We start from the raw sequence: 12,649 nt of genomic DNA, 5'->3' as shown, positions 1-12,649 counted from the left end.
ACACACACATACACATATATATAAAGTTACACACAAAGGGAGACCCACTCATAATTAGCTTCCCAGCGCCAATAGTGTGATTATGACAGTAATGTGTATGGGGAGAAATCAATGGTCTGACATTAGGCTCTCAGTCAATAAAAGTCCTCCTTTTCTCTCCTTATTCCCATCATCAGCTAAATCACCCTCAGACTGATAACACATTTCTGCCCAGAGCACAGTAAGTAGATAAGGAAACAAGTTTATTGTTATGTATTTAATCTTTGATAACAATCAATTTAACTTTTCTTTTTCTGTAATCTAGGCATTGTTAGGGACTGTAGGCCCGATGCCAGTTTATGTTCACTGATGGAAACTGAACATGATATAGCCCGAGATTTCTGTGCCATGTGGCTGAGACTCACTCACCTTGACTCTTTTTTTTTTTTTTTTTAAAGCTTTCACGTGACAAGTGATATTATCCATTACGGCGTGTCTCTTATGTGCGAGTGCAGACAAGAGGTTCTGATCAATTAACAGGTTTCCTTTTGTTTGTGTGGCAGTGATTAATTCTCCTAATAATGGCCAGGCATGGCCTCATCCTCCTCCAAGTGTGACTTTGTGTGTCTGGGGGTAGGGAGTCTGATTTGATTAGTATAAATTGTGAGGGGCCTGCGGGTATGTTGGGGCCCCATATGGTTTTAGGCCGCCGCGTCCCAGAGGGCCGGCAGAGGGGCCAACACAGGGAGACGGCCAGGTGCACACAATCACTGTGAAATGAGGGGAGACAATAGAATTAGCCACACATTATCACAATGCACTTAGCATTAGCTACAACCAGTGCTGAAAGCAGCTTGTGGGTCCACTTTGGCGCTGGTTGAAACACACAGTCACGCTGCTGGGAAAGAAAAAAAAAAAAGGAGCCGGGTCTTCTCCTCTCCATCAATCAGCTCTGATAATGAAGTGTTCTACTGTGTCTTTTTAATAATGATTAGAATATGTGATTAAAATGATCAATCAAGTAAAGCCTGAAGTGCCTGCGTTGCTGCCATGTCATGTCCCCTGAGAGAAATGTGCTGATATGTATTATACCTCTCACATAGGGCTTAAGTTATGTCTCTCTCCGTCTCTCTGTAGGTAAAGGCGAAAATGTACGTAGTGATGGTGAGTGGCCTCAGAGTGACAGAGGGGGTGCTGCTGTTTGGTAAAGAAAGTCTGCTCTTGTGCGAAGGATTCACTCTCAGTCCTTCTGGAGATGTTTGTTGCAGGAAACACCATCCCAGCAGGTACACCTGTGTGTGTGTGCAAGTGCCACACAGTTGTGTATGTGGTTACAGAAAAATCATAGCCACTGATTTGGGTCACTTCATCATCTCTATGTCCCTTTCTTCCTCTGCCAGCGTGAGGGATTCCTTCATCTCCACCATGCTGAGTAAAGATCTGCCACCGGCCAGCTGCAGACGCTGGCTCTATGAGGAGATCAAGGAGGCCCGCTTCATGCGTTTCCTTTTAGAGGTCGGACACCCTTGAATTAACATGCATCGTATATCCAGATTTTGGATATACAGAATTTAGTTTAAATGCATTCACGTTCGATTTTAGAAGAACTAGGCCAGATGCATGTTACATGTATGTTTTTGTATCAGGTGATCTGATTGATAAAAAAAATACTGCACACAAATGTAATGGCATCTGAGAAACAATTTTGCCATTGTGCCTAATCAGGACAACGCCATCGAGGTCTTTATGAAAAACGGACACTCAGCCTTCCTGGTGTTCCTGAACAAAGACCACGTCTCTGCATATAAAAGGTATCACACTTATATAGACTGGATCTTTTTTTTTTCAGAATTCCGACTCTGATCACATTCTTTCCACTCTCTTTCTCCCTGCAGGTTGAGTACAGTAGTATCTGCATTAAAAGGCAGAGGAGTTGCGGAGATCATTGCTAATGCCAGGTAAGAATCATCACACGTTAATCACAACAGCAATATCAACAATATTATTCCGAGACAGTTACATGTGATCATTTTTGTTATTTCATCTACTGAAATGAAAAGTACATCAAGAATTGTAGTGGTTTATTTCTTTCGTCCTTTTGACAACAACCAAAAAGAAGTCTAACTCAACACAACAAAAGCAATACAAGGTCAACAGAAAGATGTCCAAAAAAGAATGCACAATTTATTATGAATCATACATAATTATAACACGCAGAGGATAAAAGACTTTTTGAAAATTAGGATTCTAAAGATTAAAACTATTCACAAAAATAAAGCAGGGACAGAGTCTGTGGTGGGCAAGGCCTGAGGATCTGAGGTCTAAGACTGTTGGTCGCCTTTTCCTAACCACTTTTCCTTAACCTCCATGGAACTCGTCATGAGGTCAAGGAAAGGTGTAACGGAGGACTCAAAGGGCTTAGGAAAAGCCGACAGCAGTGCTAAGAGAATCGAGACTCCACTTACACTGTATTACGCAATATTATGTGACGACGGATGTTATTGACCTGCATCTGCCGTGGTGAAACTACACATTTCTGAAGATGGGCTACAAAAAGTGCAGCGGCTCAACCCAGCATTTTTCAGAGAATATTACCACCGAATGGCATAAGATGGAAATGCTTAATAGGCAACGGCAACTTACATGATGAATTGCGTCCCTTCTCGGTCATATTCATACTCTCCTTTTTCTTTGAATGTAATCGTTTTAAGTTTGTGCATGGCGCGTCACGTTAAATATTGCTGCCACTATGGATGTGGGATGTCTATTTCTCCTTTCCTTTCGCATAGGAGGTCCAGTGCTAATGGAGATAGGAAAGGAAGCATTGAAGCACCTTTCCTTATCATGCTCTTATCATGGCTGCCCATGAAATACTCATTTCAGTCACTTAGGAACCTTCCTAAGCAAAATTGACAATGCCACCACAGGGTGTCTTCCTGCTCCAGCCACACCTCCAGTCAGCCTCCCTGGCCCTTATCTGCATCCAGCCCAGACAACAGCCACTAGATGGGGTTAACTCAAACAAAAGTATATAACAAACTGCAAATAATGATTTTTGGCTCCTACAAGAATAGTTGAGTGACATATAGCTAGATATGATGCACACATAATTACAATTTTTGTGGCTGCCAAAAAAATCACAGGTGTTCCATTTGTTCTGTAGATTATAAAGATTATGTCAGCAGCTCTTTGGTTACTTGACTGTCTCTCTTATTCTCCACACATCCTGGTTGACTGCAGCTACTGACTTTGGCACCATCAGTCCTGTATAAGTCCTTATCCTTTTGTCCTCAAACATATCGCCTGCTCCAAACATGTCACCTGCTCCTCCGTCTCCTCCTCCTCCCGCAAACATTTTCCAGTGCTTACATCTTTTAAGACATGGCCGACACAAGGTGCCCTCGTGTACCAGGAAAATTTCCTCCACCGGTTCAGATTTTTCCTTAGTGTCACCCTGAGCAAACTTCAGAGGATTTCGCTTCATGTTCACCTTAGTGAGGTTTCGTAGGACGTTCAGACACTCTGGGAGCTTGACGAAGCGGTTGTCAAACAGGCCCAACTCTTGGAGGCCGTCTAGAGCCACCATGGTGGGAGGTAGAGTGTCCAGCTGGTTCATCCCCAGGTTGAGACTCCTCAGGCAGGTGAGAAAACCCAGTGCGGCTGGTAAACCTGCCGAGGTTAGGTAGTTGTTTGAGAGGTTGAGGTGGGTCAGTGCGTCCAGGTTGCCGATGGACTCCGGCACGGACTCCAGTTTGTTGCTGTGTAGATCGAGCCATCTGAGTGACAATAATTTCCCAATGCTCTCTGGAAGAGTCTTTATCTGATTGCGGCTGAGGTCCAACTCGTCCACGTTGGTCAGTTTGAAGAGGCACTTTGGGAAGATGGTGATACCCATGTTGCTGAGGGTGAGTCTGCGATGTCCATCTGGTGTCATCCGTATAGCCTTCCTGGCAGTCTTGAGGTCCACCTTTGTCCCTTTGCCTTCCTTTCCTTTGGGCATGGCACTGTAACACACAGTCAACGAACAGCTCAGTTTTTCAAATGTCGGCTCATGTCACTGTTGTAATAGTTGCTCCCAAGAGGCTGATTTTGCGATAATTTATATGATCTACACCACCACTACACAAGCACTATCGCGAATATAAATGTGTTGTGTGTATGATTATGTGCAAGTGTGTGTGCGCGCATAGGCTGGGTGTGATTTATTCAATACAAGGAGTTTATGTATGGCCCAGGGCAGTAGGGAACGCATGCTCTCTGAGGAATGAGAGCCTGAGTGGCGCGCACACGTTTGTGTGTGTTTGTGTGTGTGTGTGTTATGTCTGCACCAGTGCGTGCTCACCCAGTGTTGCCCATGGGGGTATTTAAGAGCACGACTCTCTAATTAAGGCTAATGCAGGGGAACAATAGAAGAGAGGCAACACTAGATAATACAGCAAAAACAAATGAGTGTTGATGCTCCCTCAACATTTAACTGATTGAGCTGTTTGGCTCTTTTCAGGCAAGGGGTGTCTGAGTGTTTATGTGTGTGTGTGTGTGTGTGTGTGTGCGTGTGTCCACATGCACGTCTGTTGACAGACATGGCTGTACAATATTAGAGCATGTGTGCACAAAGAGTCAAATCGGGACTTTGATAGATGATAGTTGGGAGTGTTCGGAGTTTGATGAGGGCTCTGCTCTTTTCCCCTCCCTGTCTCAGAGAGCAAGGTGTGTGTGTCTGTTTGTGTCGGTGTTACACCCCAAGGCCTTCTCTCGCCTCATTCATCATCCTCAGGATGAGAGAGGTTATCCTCCGGTGCTTGTTCCCATTATAACCTCCTATAGAAAGCTATTGCATGAAATTATTGCCTGCAATTAGATAACACATACTGGGCCAAATGCAGTGATTGATTTAGTGTAGTTTTACAAAAAATAATTTGGTCAGGAGTTACTGGACAAGGGGAGGAGTCAGTGGCCTTAGGAACTAGAAACACCCGAAGTACGACGTTGCGCTTTTAACACATTTACTGTATGTAGGCATGCATTTCTATTTGTTTTATAGTGGGTACTTTTCTGTATTCTTGCTTAAAACTTTTTTCCAAAACGTCAACGCAAACGATAATCTGCACTCACCATATTTTGTCTTTTTTTTTCTGAAGCTGCATCAATGAAGTGCTGGGATTGCGTTCAGTTCGACATTTTGCATAGGGCTTACACTTCAGTTTGGCTTGTTTTCAAGAATGCATTAGTCGAAACTTGAAATGAAACTTCAGACACACATCAAAGGCACCCAATCAAAGAGCGCTGGTACGATTTCTACACTACAAAATAAACTGGTGACGCCTGTGAATTTAATCCTGCCGTCCCTGGTTCGCTGCTCGTGCACGTGCAGTACGCAAGTCTCCCGTCACGCTGTGCGTGCGCTTTACGTACACATGCGCAGTCACGCTATCGCCCACGTTGTTTGAGTACTAGTCATTACGGTAACATCCGTAAGAAGACATTTCACAATAAAAGAAACGTTCCAGAAATATAGCGAAATGCAAAGATTAACTAAAATCAATGAATATAAAGTCCCTATTAAATTCTGATTAGGATTAAAAGGAAACGTCTTGTTTCCACCGACCAGTTCCTCTTCAGACTGTCAGTAGACCTGTCAGTAGACCTGTCACACTATTTCAGGAAGTTTTGATGTGTAATTTCAAAATAATTAGAACATAATAATGAACATAATTCATAAACATTTCAACATAAGATTAGAATTAAAAGGAAACTTCCTTTTTCTAGCAATGGAGATTAACTTTATATATAAAATGCATATATTTCTAAAAAAAAATATATGTATTTATGATAGTTGAAATTAAATGAAAATCATAACATAGACAGAATTATGGTCTCACATTGTAACATCCTCAGGAAATAATCTGTTAATAATTTTATTCAAATTTATACTTTTACTCAAAATTCCTGCTGGTATCAAGTTCACTATTTATGTCCATTGTAAAGGTAATTGTTATGTGCCGTTATTGTTTTGTTGCGAAAAAAAAATCGTTAAAAACTGTTAATCATGATTATCATTCATATCCATACAACATGTACTTATGATTAAATTCTCTTCTACAGCACGCAAGTGTTTACTAGAGCATAACATTGTTCATAGATCTAGCCTCCTCAATTGCTATCAAAGTGAACCAGTTTAATGGATTTTACTTTGAAATGTACAACTTTTTTTTTACCCCAGGCTCTGATGTCCACCCACCATTCTCTGAATAGTCTCACAGATATGGACGACATAGTGAACTAAGTGCGAAAGTGAATTAGGCATGTGAATGTGATACTCAAAATATTTTCCCAAGATTGGCAGGTCTGGGAATGCAGCGTTTGTGTATATCAACATTTCCCCAACCTCCCCTACACCATACACGGAAAGTCAAGGTTCCTCTTGTTTAACAGCGTAACTTAGCAACTGGGGTGCTTGGCGCCAGGACTTTATTGCCATGTTACTGGCCCACAGAGGGGAAAGAGATTTCAGGAGCAGTTGAACGCTTTGCCAATTTAGATTAAACAAGTTTAGATAGGTGTTCCCTGAGTGAAATACATAATAAAATGTTCTGCAACATTGTCATTTAGTTGAGATGTTTTGTTTAGCTGAACACACACTCGTAGATTAATTGGAAACAAGGATTTTTTTAACTCAGCATTTTGTTTAATGAGCGACTTTTAAGCCTGTACCCCACTTTTAGTGGATGCTTATTAAAATATCACTTTACAATAGTCTTTGAACAAACACAACAAAAATACTGGACAACAAAAAGAAAGAAAGAAAGTAATTTTTCCTGTTCTAATACCTAACCTCTGCATATCAAAGACTGTCACTTTAAAAGAGCATATTTCCTCACAGCCTACAGATGACAAGGAGTGCTACATCTTTCACAGCTCTACTCACTATTTATGCCACACAAATTGTACCTCACCGCAATCCTTTAACTGCTGCTACAGCTGTACACAGTATCTGATTCCTGAATCACTCGCTTACCTCCGCTCTACTGCTGCCGAACACTGCTGTGATACATTTCAACACCGGTTGCTAGGCAACAAAACCAGGAAAGGAAAAGAAAAACACTTGCTCAACCTGTGATGCTAATTCAAGCTATTGTTTTTATTGTGTTTTAGAAAGACTCCTGTAGTTGAAAAGGCAGCCCTTGTTAAATGGCAGGTAATGCAATAAACACGGCTCTTCATGCATTTCATTTTGTCTTGAGTTGTTTGTGTTTACAGATTCAACTCTTACTCGTTTGACATCAGTAATGAATGAAGTGTTGAATAGCTACGACTTCAAGAGGAACCCAGTGTTTCATTATTCTCATCTGTTCTCTAGAAAGGGGAAATAAGTAACTTTGAGTACTTGATGCATCTGAACACCATCGCTGGGAGGACCTACAATGACCTGATGCAGTATCCAGTGTTCCCCTGGATCCTGGCCGACTACCATTCAGAGGTAGAATCTCACACATCATTATCCTGGACACATTTATGTTATAGCTCATGCACCACGGTATTAAAAGTGCTAGGGGTTTGCGCACATTTTAAAATTGATATATGAGTGTCTTTAAAGTTATTACACAACATCTGTATATTTTCTCCTCATTCTCATCCAATCCCGTTTTATTCTCCGCAGACACTTGATCTGTCAAATCCTGCCACTTTCCGTGATCTTTCTAAGCCAATGGGAGCTCAGACAGAGAAAAGGAAACAAATGTTTATCCAGAGATTCGACGAAGTGGAGAACAGCAGGGGTGAAGGTAATGTGATCAGCTTGTCACTCTTCATTCCTCTTACCTTTCCTCGGCATTGCACTTTTGATTCAATACACTAAGTGATCTTTTAAAATGTTTAACTCTGCAGGAGATTTGGCGGCACGATGCCACTACTGTACCCACTACTCCTCAGCAATCATCGTGGCCTCCTTCCTCGTGAGGATAGAGCCGTTTTCACACACCTTCCAGGCACTGCAGGTGAGTTCCTTGACCCTCCTGTCCATTAAGGTGCACAAACATACATTATGTATTTACATCACAGAAATCATATTATCAGCAGTGTTTCTGAACCTCTGACCATTACAGCACATTATTTTTGTGCCATTGTGTCATTGTATCCATTGAAGATATGTAAAAGCCTTGATTTCCACGTACATGAAAACAGATCTATAAGCAAATAAAGTTGGTGATGAATGTATAACATAAAAGGGTATGATGCTGATCACATTCTGAATGTAATCACTGCTGATCACTGTAGATTAATTTTTCTGAGGAAGTGGAAGTGTATCCCATCTGTTGATTCACCCTCAGGCCCTCCTGCAAAACCCAGTGCTCCAGACGGCCACTGACATTCATCTATTTCTCCCCTTTGTATTTTAGAACGTAATCGTGCTAATAATTTGACTCTAACATGAGCTATTTTCATCTTCCCAGATCCTGTTTCAGTGCTGCCTTTGGTGTGAAAGCAGATTATAGGGAGATTTCAATATATATGCAAATAATTACAGAAATCATCTTTAAAAAAAAAAAAAAAAGCCAATGCAAATAGCCACAGAATTTACCAATTTACAATGCTGCATTCGATTGATTAGAATGAAAAGGCATGCATTTGATAGTCAGAATAAAGCAATAAAGATGTTAGTCTGGTGAATTACAGAGCCTTTTTGTCTTCTGAAGCGTGTACCGGGTGTGTGGTAATATACATAACTGAATTTACATCTCTAACAAAATTGAACCAGTACATATGCTATTTTCATTCATTGAGGTAATTGTTTTACTCAAAATTACATTATCTCTCATGAGATATCTAACATAGATTATGGAATTTTGCAGAAAGAGGAAAAGCTTCCCTTCGAACAGTTACAAATATGTCCTGCTCACACGATACAATGAAGAATATAAAGTATGATTCACTGCATCGAATAAGGCAGACCACTTCATTAATATGCATGATGCAAATTTGGTTCAGGGATCAGGGATCAGTGATCTGATGGTGTTGTCCCTCGTCTCCCCACAGGGAGGTTTTGACATCCCCGAGCGGATGTTTTACAGCGTCAAGAAGGAGTGGGAGTCGGCCTCCAGAGACAACATGGGCGACGTCAGAGAGTTGATCCCGGAGTTCTTCTACCTGTCTGACTTCCTGCTCAACTCCAACAACATGCCCCTGGGTCAGACGCAAATATCATCCTCTGTGTATCTAAATGAACGACTGAACGAAAACATTTTCTTAAGATAAGTTAAGATATATGTGTTGTGTTACACACAATTTTATTAATTATGTGCTCAATATTCTGTATTGCATTATTCATTTTTTTGGGTGTGGCTGTCGTCCTCAAGCCCATTTTGGGCTAGGCTCTATAGTTTTTAGAAAATGTTACTTATACAGAAAATAGTCAAGTTCATTTATTTCATTATCTTTGGATTAAGATTTGGTCTAATGAGTATATACAGCAGCAGGATGGTGTATTTAGGACTGAAAATATTCTACCAAGTAATGATAAAAGATGTCTGCCGCAGAAGAATAAGCTATCTTTCGGGCTACACATCCAATACTAATTCTTTCCATTGAATTTTATGGCATTAAAAAAAGACACATTTTACCAGCCGTATCATCTAAAGGTATGACATAATGTAATGAACAGACAGTACATGTGCGTCTGCATGACTCATAGCGATGCCATGTGACCCGGAATGATGTATGTTCTCGTATGTCCATATTTCAATTAGGCTGTATGGAGGACGGCACTGCTTTGGGAGATGTCGAGCTGCCTCCATGGGCGAAAGGTGACCCCCAGGAGTTCATTAGAGTCCACCGTGAGGTCAGTGACCCCGACCTCACCATGCCTGTCCGTTACGATTGACCAGACTGGCCCGTTACATACAGAGATCTTTCCCTTAAGACCAAATAATGTTTGTCAATACTGGCTAATGCATGCACACAGAAAACACACTGTTTTAGTATCTTAAACAAGCATCCACTGACACTGGCTCTCATTTTGTTTCTCTCCATTCTTTCTAGCACAGTATAAGAGACAGATCTTATTCACAACAGCCAGCTTATTTGTTATACTCTCAAAAGGCCGTCGTCTCTCATCGAGTTTGGTTCTTTTAGTACTGGCTGTATTCAAATATAAAGAGCAGTTGTTTTCTTGTCAAGGGAATGCATGAGAAGGCAAATAAGTCCAGATGACAGACATCGAAGGACAACGAGCCTCTTTAACACTATTTTAGGCAGGCACAAGACACTCTCTTTTTCATAGTGCCATTATTTCTGCCAGCTGTTTATGGGCTGAATATTCTCTTTCCTCGGCTCTTATCTTCACTCTCCCCGTGTAACTGCTCTTTTTCTCTCTGCTGGACTGATTTCTTCATACTGTGACCCTCCCTATTTTTTCCAGGCCTGGGGCAACTATGATGCTTATCACTCTGTAATCTACTGAACTACTCATATTGTCTAGCATTCTGATAAATTTGTGACTTTTAGATTGTGTTTTTTGCCTCCCATAGACAAATTAATTTAAAAACAATATATTCTTCTTTTGTTCTTGTTTCTTTTCCGTTCTTTTTTCTTCTTCTTCAGTATTCCAGGATGCGTTTATTAAGATTGGGTGCAAGGATATGGTTGGTCACAATGCCCACTTTTCCTTATTAACTGTTCAAAACCAATCTCTGGGTAATTATACTGAAATCATTCTTTAATTCTAACATGAAGATATGCTCATAAAGGAGCTGTGCAGCTTCCTGCTGTTCTGGACTTTGGAATTGACTTTCAGAAGAAATCATACAGTACCTGGATAATTTGATAGGTTGTGCGTTTTCCCAGAAGTTTTTCTCTGTTTCTTAACTCTCATATTAACAGTTAACAGCTACGAACAAACAATAACAGTTTGACTGATGGTTTCGGTCTCAATGTAATAACAATGAGCACTGCATACATTTGTATTGCTTCATTGTACTGCTGCACACAAACGTGTGTAGTGTCGTAATGTTACTTACGGTGGTCTCAGTTTGTGCAACAATCTCCTGCACTTTTTTTTGCCTTAGGCTTTGGAAAGTGACTACGTGAGTGCCCACCTCCACCAGTGGATCGACCTCATATTTGGGTTTCGGCAACAAGGTCCAGCTGCTGTAGAAAGTGTCAACACGTTCCATCCTTACTTCTACGCCCAGAGAGGGCGGCAGAATCCCAAGGACCCTCTCATACGGAGCACAATCTTAGGATATGTCAGCAACTTTGGTCAGGTTCCCAAACAGGTAAAAAAGAATGAATGTGGGGAAAGCAGAAAGATTACACGACTTCCTGTGTCTAAGTGCATCATATTGTTTTTCAAAAAATACTCCTTTTGTGAGTCATCTGGTTCTTTTCCATAGCTTTTCACCAAACCACATCCACCTCGCTGTGGCTCAAAAAAAGACGGAGTGTCACCGCCCCATCCAACCCCATTTTTCTACAGACTGGACAAACTGAAGACCACTGCACAGCCATTCAGAGGTAGAGCTGGACAACACACGAGACATCAAACTAGTGAGCTTAATCTTAAAGGAATTGTTGATCATCTTGGGAATAACTTTTTTTTGCATTCTCATGCCTGTGCACTAAATATGATGCTAAAGCTGGGGGTCAATTAGTTTAGTACAATGACTGGAAGCAAGGGGACACAGCTTTATGCTAGAGGTAAAAAAATAATCTAACCACCATCACCTCTAAAGCTTGTTTTTCTCTTACCTCTGGTCAGGGCCCTGCTGGCTCTTTGCCCATTTCTAGTCTTTATGCCAAGCGAAGCTCATTGGCCGCTGGCTGTACATTAGCTTCACATTTAGCATTCCCCCCATTCAAGGTAGAAAATTAATGTATCATAATATAGCCTTATAATCAACAGATATTTCCAAACTACTGAATAAACAAAGCTATTTTCTGCTGAGTAAACCAAATTCAATCAATTACAGTCGTCTGCATTCGGCACTATTGTGCATTGTTCCTCCTTTATTGTATTCCACACCGTTTGATGTCAATTATTATATACAAGATATGCTCAGGTCTCAACGGAATTGTTGAACCAGAGCGAGAATGTCCATAGATTAATTTATACTGTGGCAGGGTAGAAGGAGCTATCTTTTAGAGCTACAATATGGAGATGACTCTTCCACTGAGCCCTACTTAATAATCTGAATATCCCTACAGGCCCACTGAGGGAGAGGAGATGAATCTACGAATGCTCAGGGAGAGATTCCTGCATATTACATTTCATATTAAATCTCAGAGTGTCTGATCTGATCAATAAGCAGATAGAGATGAATAGGAAGAGGAACATTAAGACAAATGCAGGCACAAGTTCTTTCTGGGGATTTTAAGAGGCAGAACCGGTGAAAGGATATAATGATTTCTGCCTGTCCCTGCATGTACAGGTCAATTATAGGCACAATTACAGCCTCTCTCACTGCACGTGCACACACACACATACACACGCACGCACATTTTCTACTCTCCAGCATTCAGGTGTCCCCATAGATCAGAGGCTTGCTCAACGTGTTGTACCCTGGGAATAGCTGTTTTAATTGCCCAGTTTTTCTGTGGTCAATTTAATGAAATTCTTTACAAGTTTACTGAGCCACCAAACTCTTTAATGTGATGTGTTTGAGCAGCCATTACCTTT

At 41.1% G+C, this 12,649-nt stretch overlaps 2 protein-coding genes across 9 annotated transcripts in view; one reads left to right on the top strand and one right to left on the bottom strand.

Moving 5' to 3' along the window:
* The window catches only part of wdfy4 (WDFY family member 4), a 40,430-nt gene that overhangs the window by 23,380 nt on the left and 4,401 nt on the right, over positions 1-12,649 (top strand). For 4 of the 7 annotated variants that reach the window (XM_035605887.2, XM_035605888.2, XM_035605889.2 and 1 more), the window contains 12 exons: positions 1,117-1,265; positions 1,380-1,494; positions 1,705-1,790; positions 1,875-1,937; positions 7,132-7,174; positions 7,337-7,456; positions 7,637-7,760; positions 7,864-7,973; positions 9,013-9,163; positions 9,723-9,814; positions 11,040-11,249; positions 11,367-11,520. In XM_035605887.2, the coding sequence (XP_035461780.2) occupies positions 1,117-1,265; positions 1,380-1,494; positions 1,705-1,790; positions 1,875-1,937; positions 7,132-7,174; positions 7,337-7,456; positions 7,637-7,760; positions 7,864-7,973; positions 9,013-9,163; positions 9,723-9,814; positions 11,040-11,249; positions 11,367-11,520 (1,417 nt within the window). The remainder of the gene's footprint in view (positions 1-1,116; positions 1,266-1,379; positions 1,495-1,704; positions 1,791-1,874; positions 1,938-7,131; positions 7,175-7,336; positions 7,457-7,636; positions 7,761-7,863; positions 7,974-9,012; positions 9,164-9,722; positions 9,815-11,039; positions 11,250-11,366; positions 11,521-12,649) is intronic. The other 3 variants (XM_035605893.2, XM_035605892.2, XM_035605891.2) reach the window with 1 other exon arrangement.
* lrrc18a (leucine rich repeat containing 18a) lies at positions 1,957-7,017 on the bottom strand. Of its 2 annotated transcripts, none has more exons than XM_035605902.2 (2): positions 6,995-7,017; positions 1,957-3,983 (listed from the first exon to the last, which is right to left on the bottom strand). In XM_035605902.2, the coding sequence occupies exon 2, from the start codon at positions 3,977-3,979 to the stop codon at positions 3,173-3,175; it is 807 nt and encodes a 268-aa protein (XP_035461795.1). In that variant the 5' UTR covers positions 3,980-3,983; positions 6,995-7,017; the 3' UTR covers positions 1,957-3,172. The 2 variants fall into 2 exon arrangements, with proteins under 2 accessions (XP_035461795.1, XP_035461794.1); XM_035605901.2 differs by lacking the exon at positions 6,995-7,017 and adding an exon at positions 5,092-5,343 and having other exon boundaries at positions 1,958-3,983.

The sequence above is a fragment of the Scophthalmus maximus genome, chromosome 10 (assembly GCF_022379125.1).
Source record: "Scophthalmus maximus strain ysfricsl-2021 chromosome 10, ASM2237912v1, whole genome shotgun sequence".
Lineage (NCBI taxonomy): Eukaryota > Metazoa > Chordata > Actinopteri > Pleuronectiformes > Scophthalmidae > Scophthalmus > Scophthalmus maximus.
This window is presented reverse-complemented; position numbering and strand designations above follow the sequence as displayed.

Coding starts and splice junctions, on each gene's coding strand:
- lrrc18a (XM_035605901.2), bottom strand. CDS start 5,123: ATGCAGCTTCAGAAAAAAAAAGACAAAATATG. Junction 3,984..5,091: donor AAAAAAAAAGACAAAATATG/GTGAGTGCAGAT, acceptor TGTGTGTTACAG/TGCCATGCCCAAAGGAAAGG.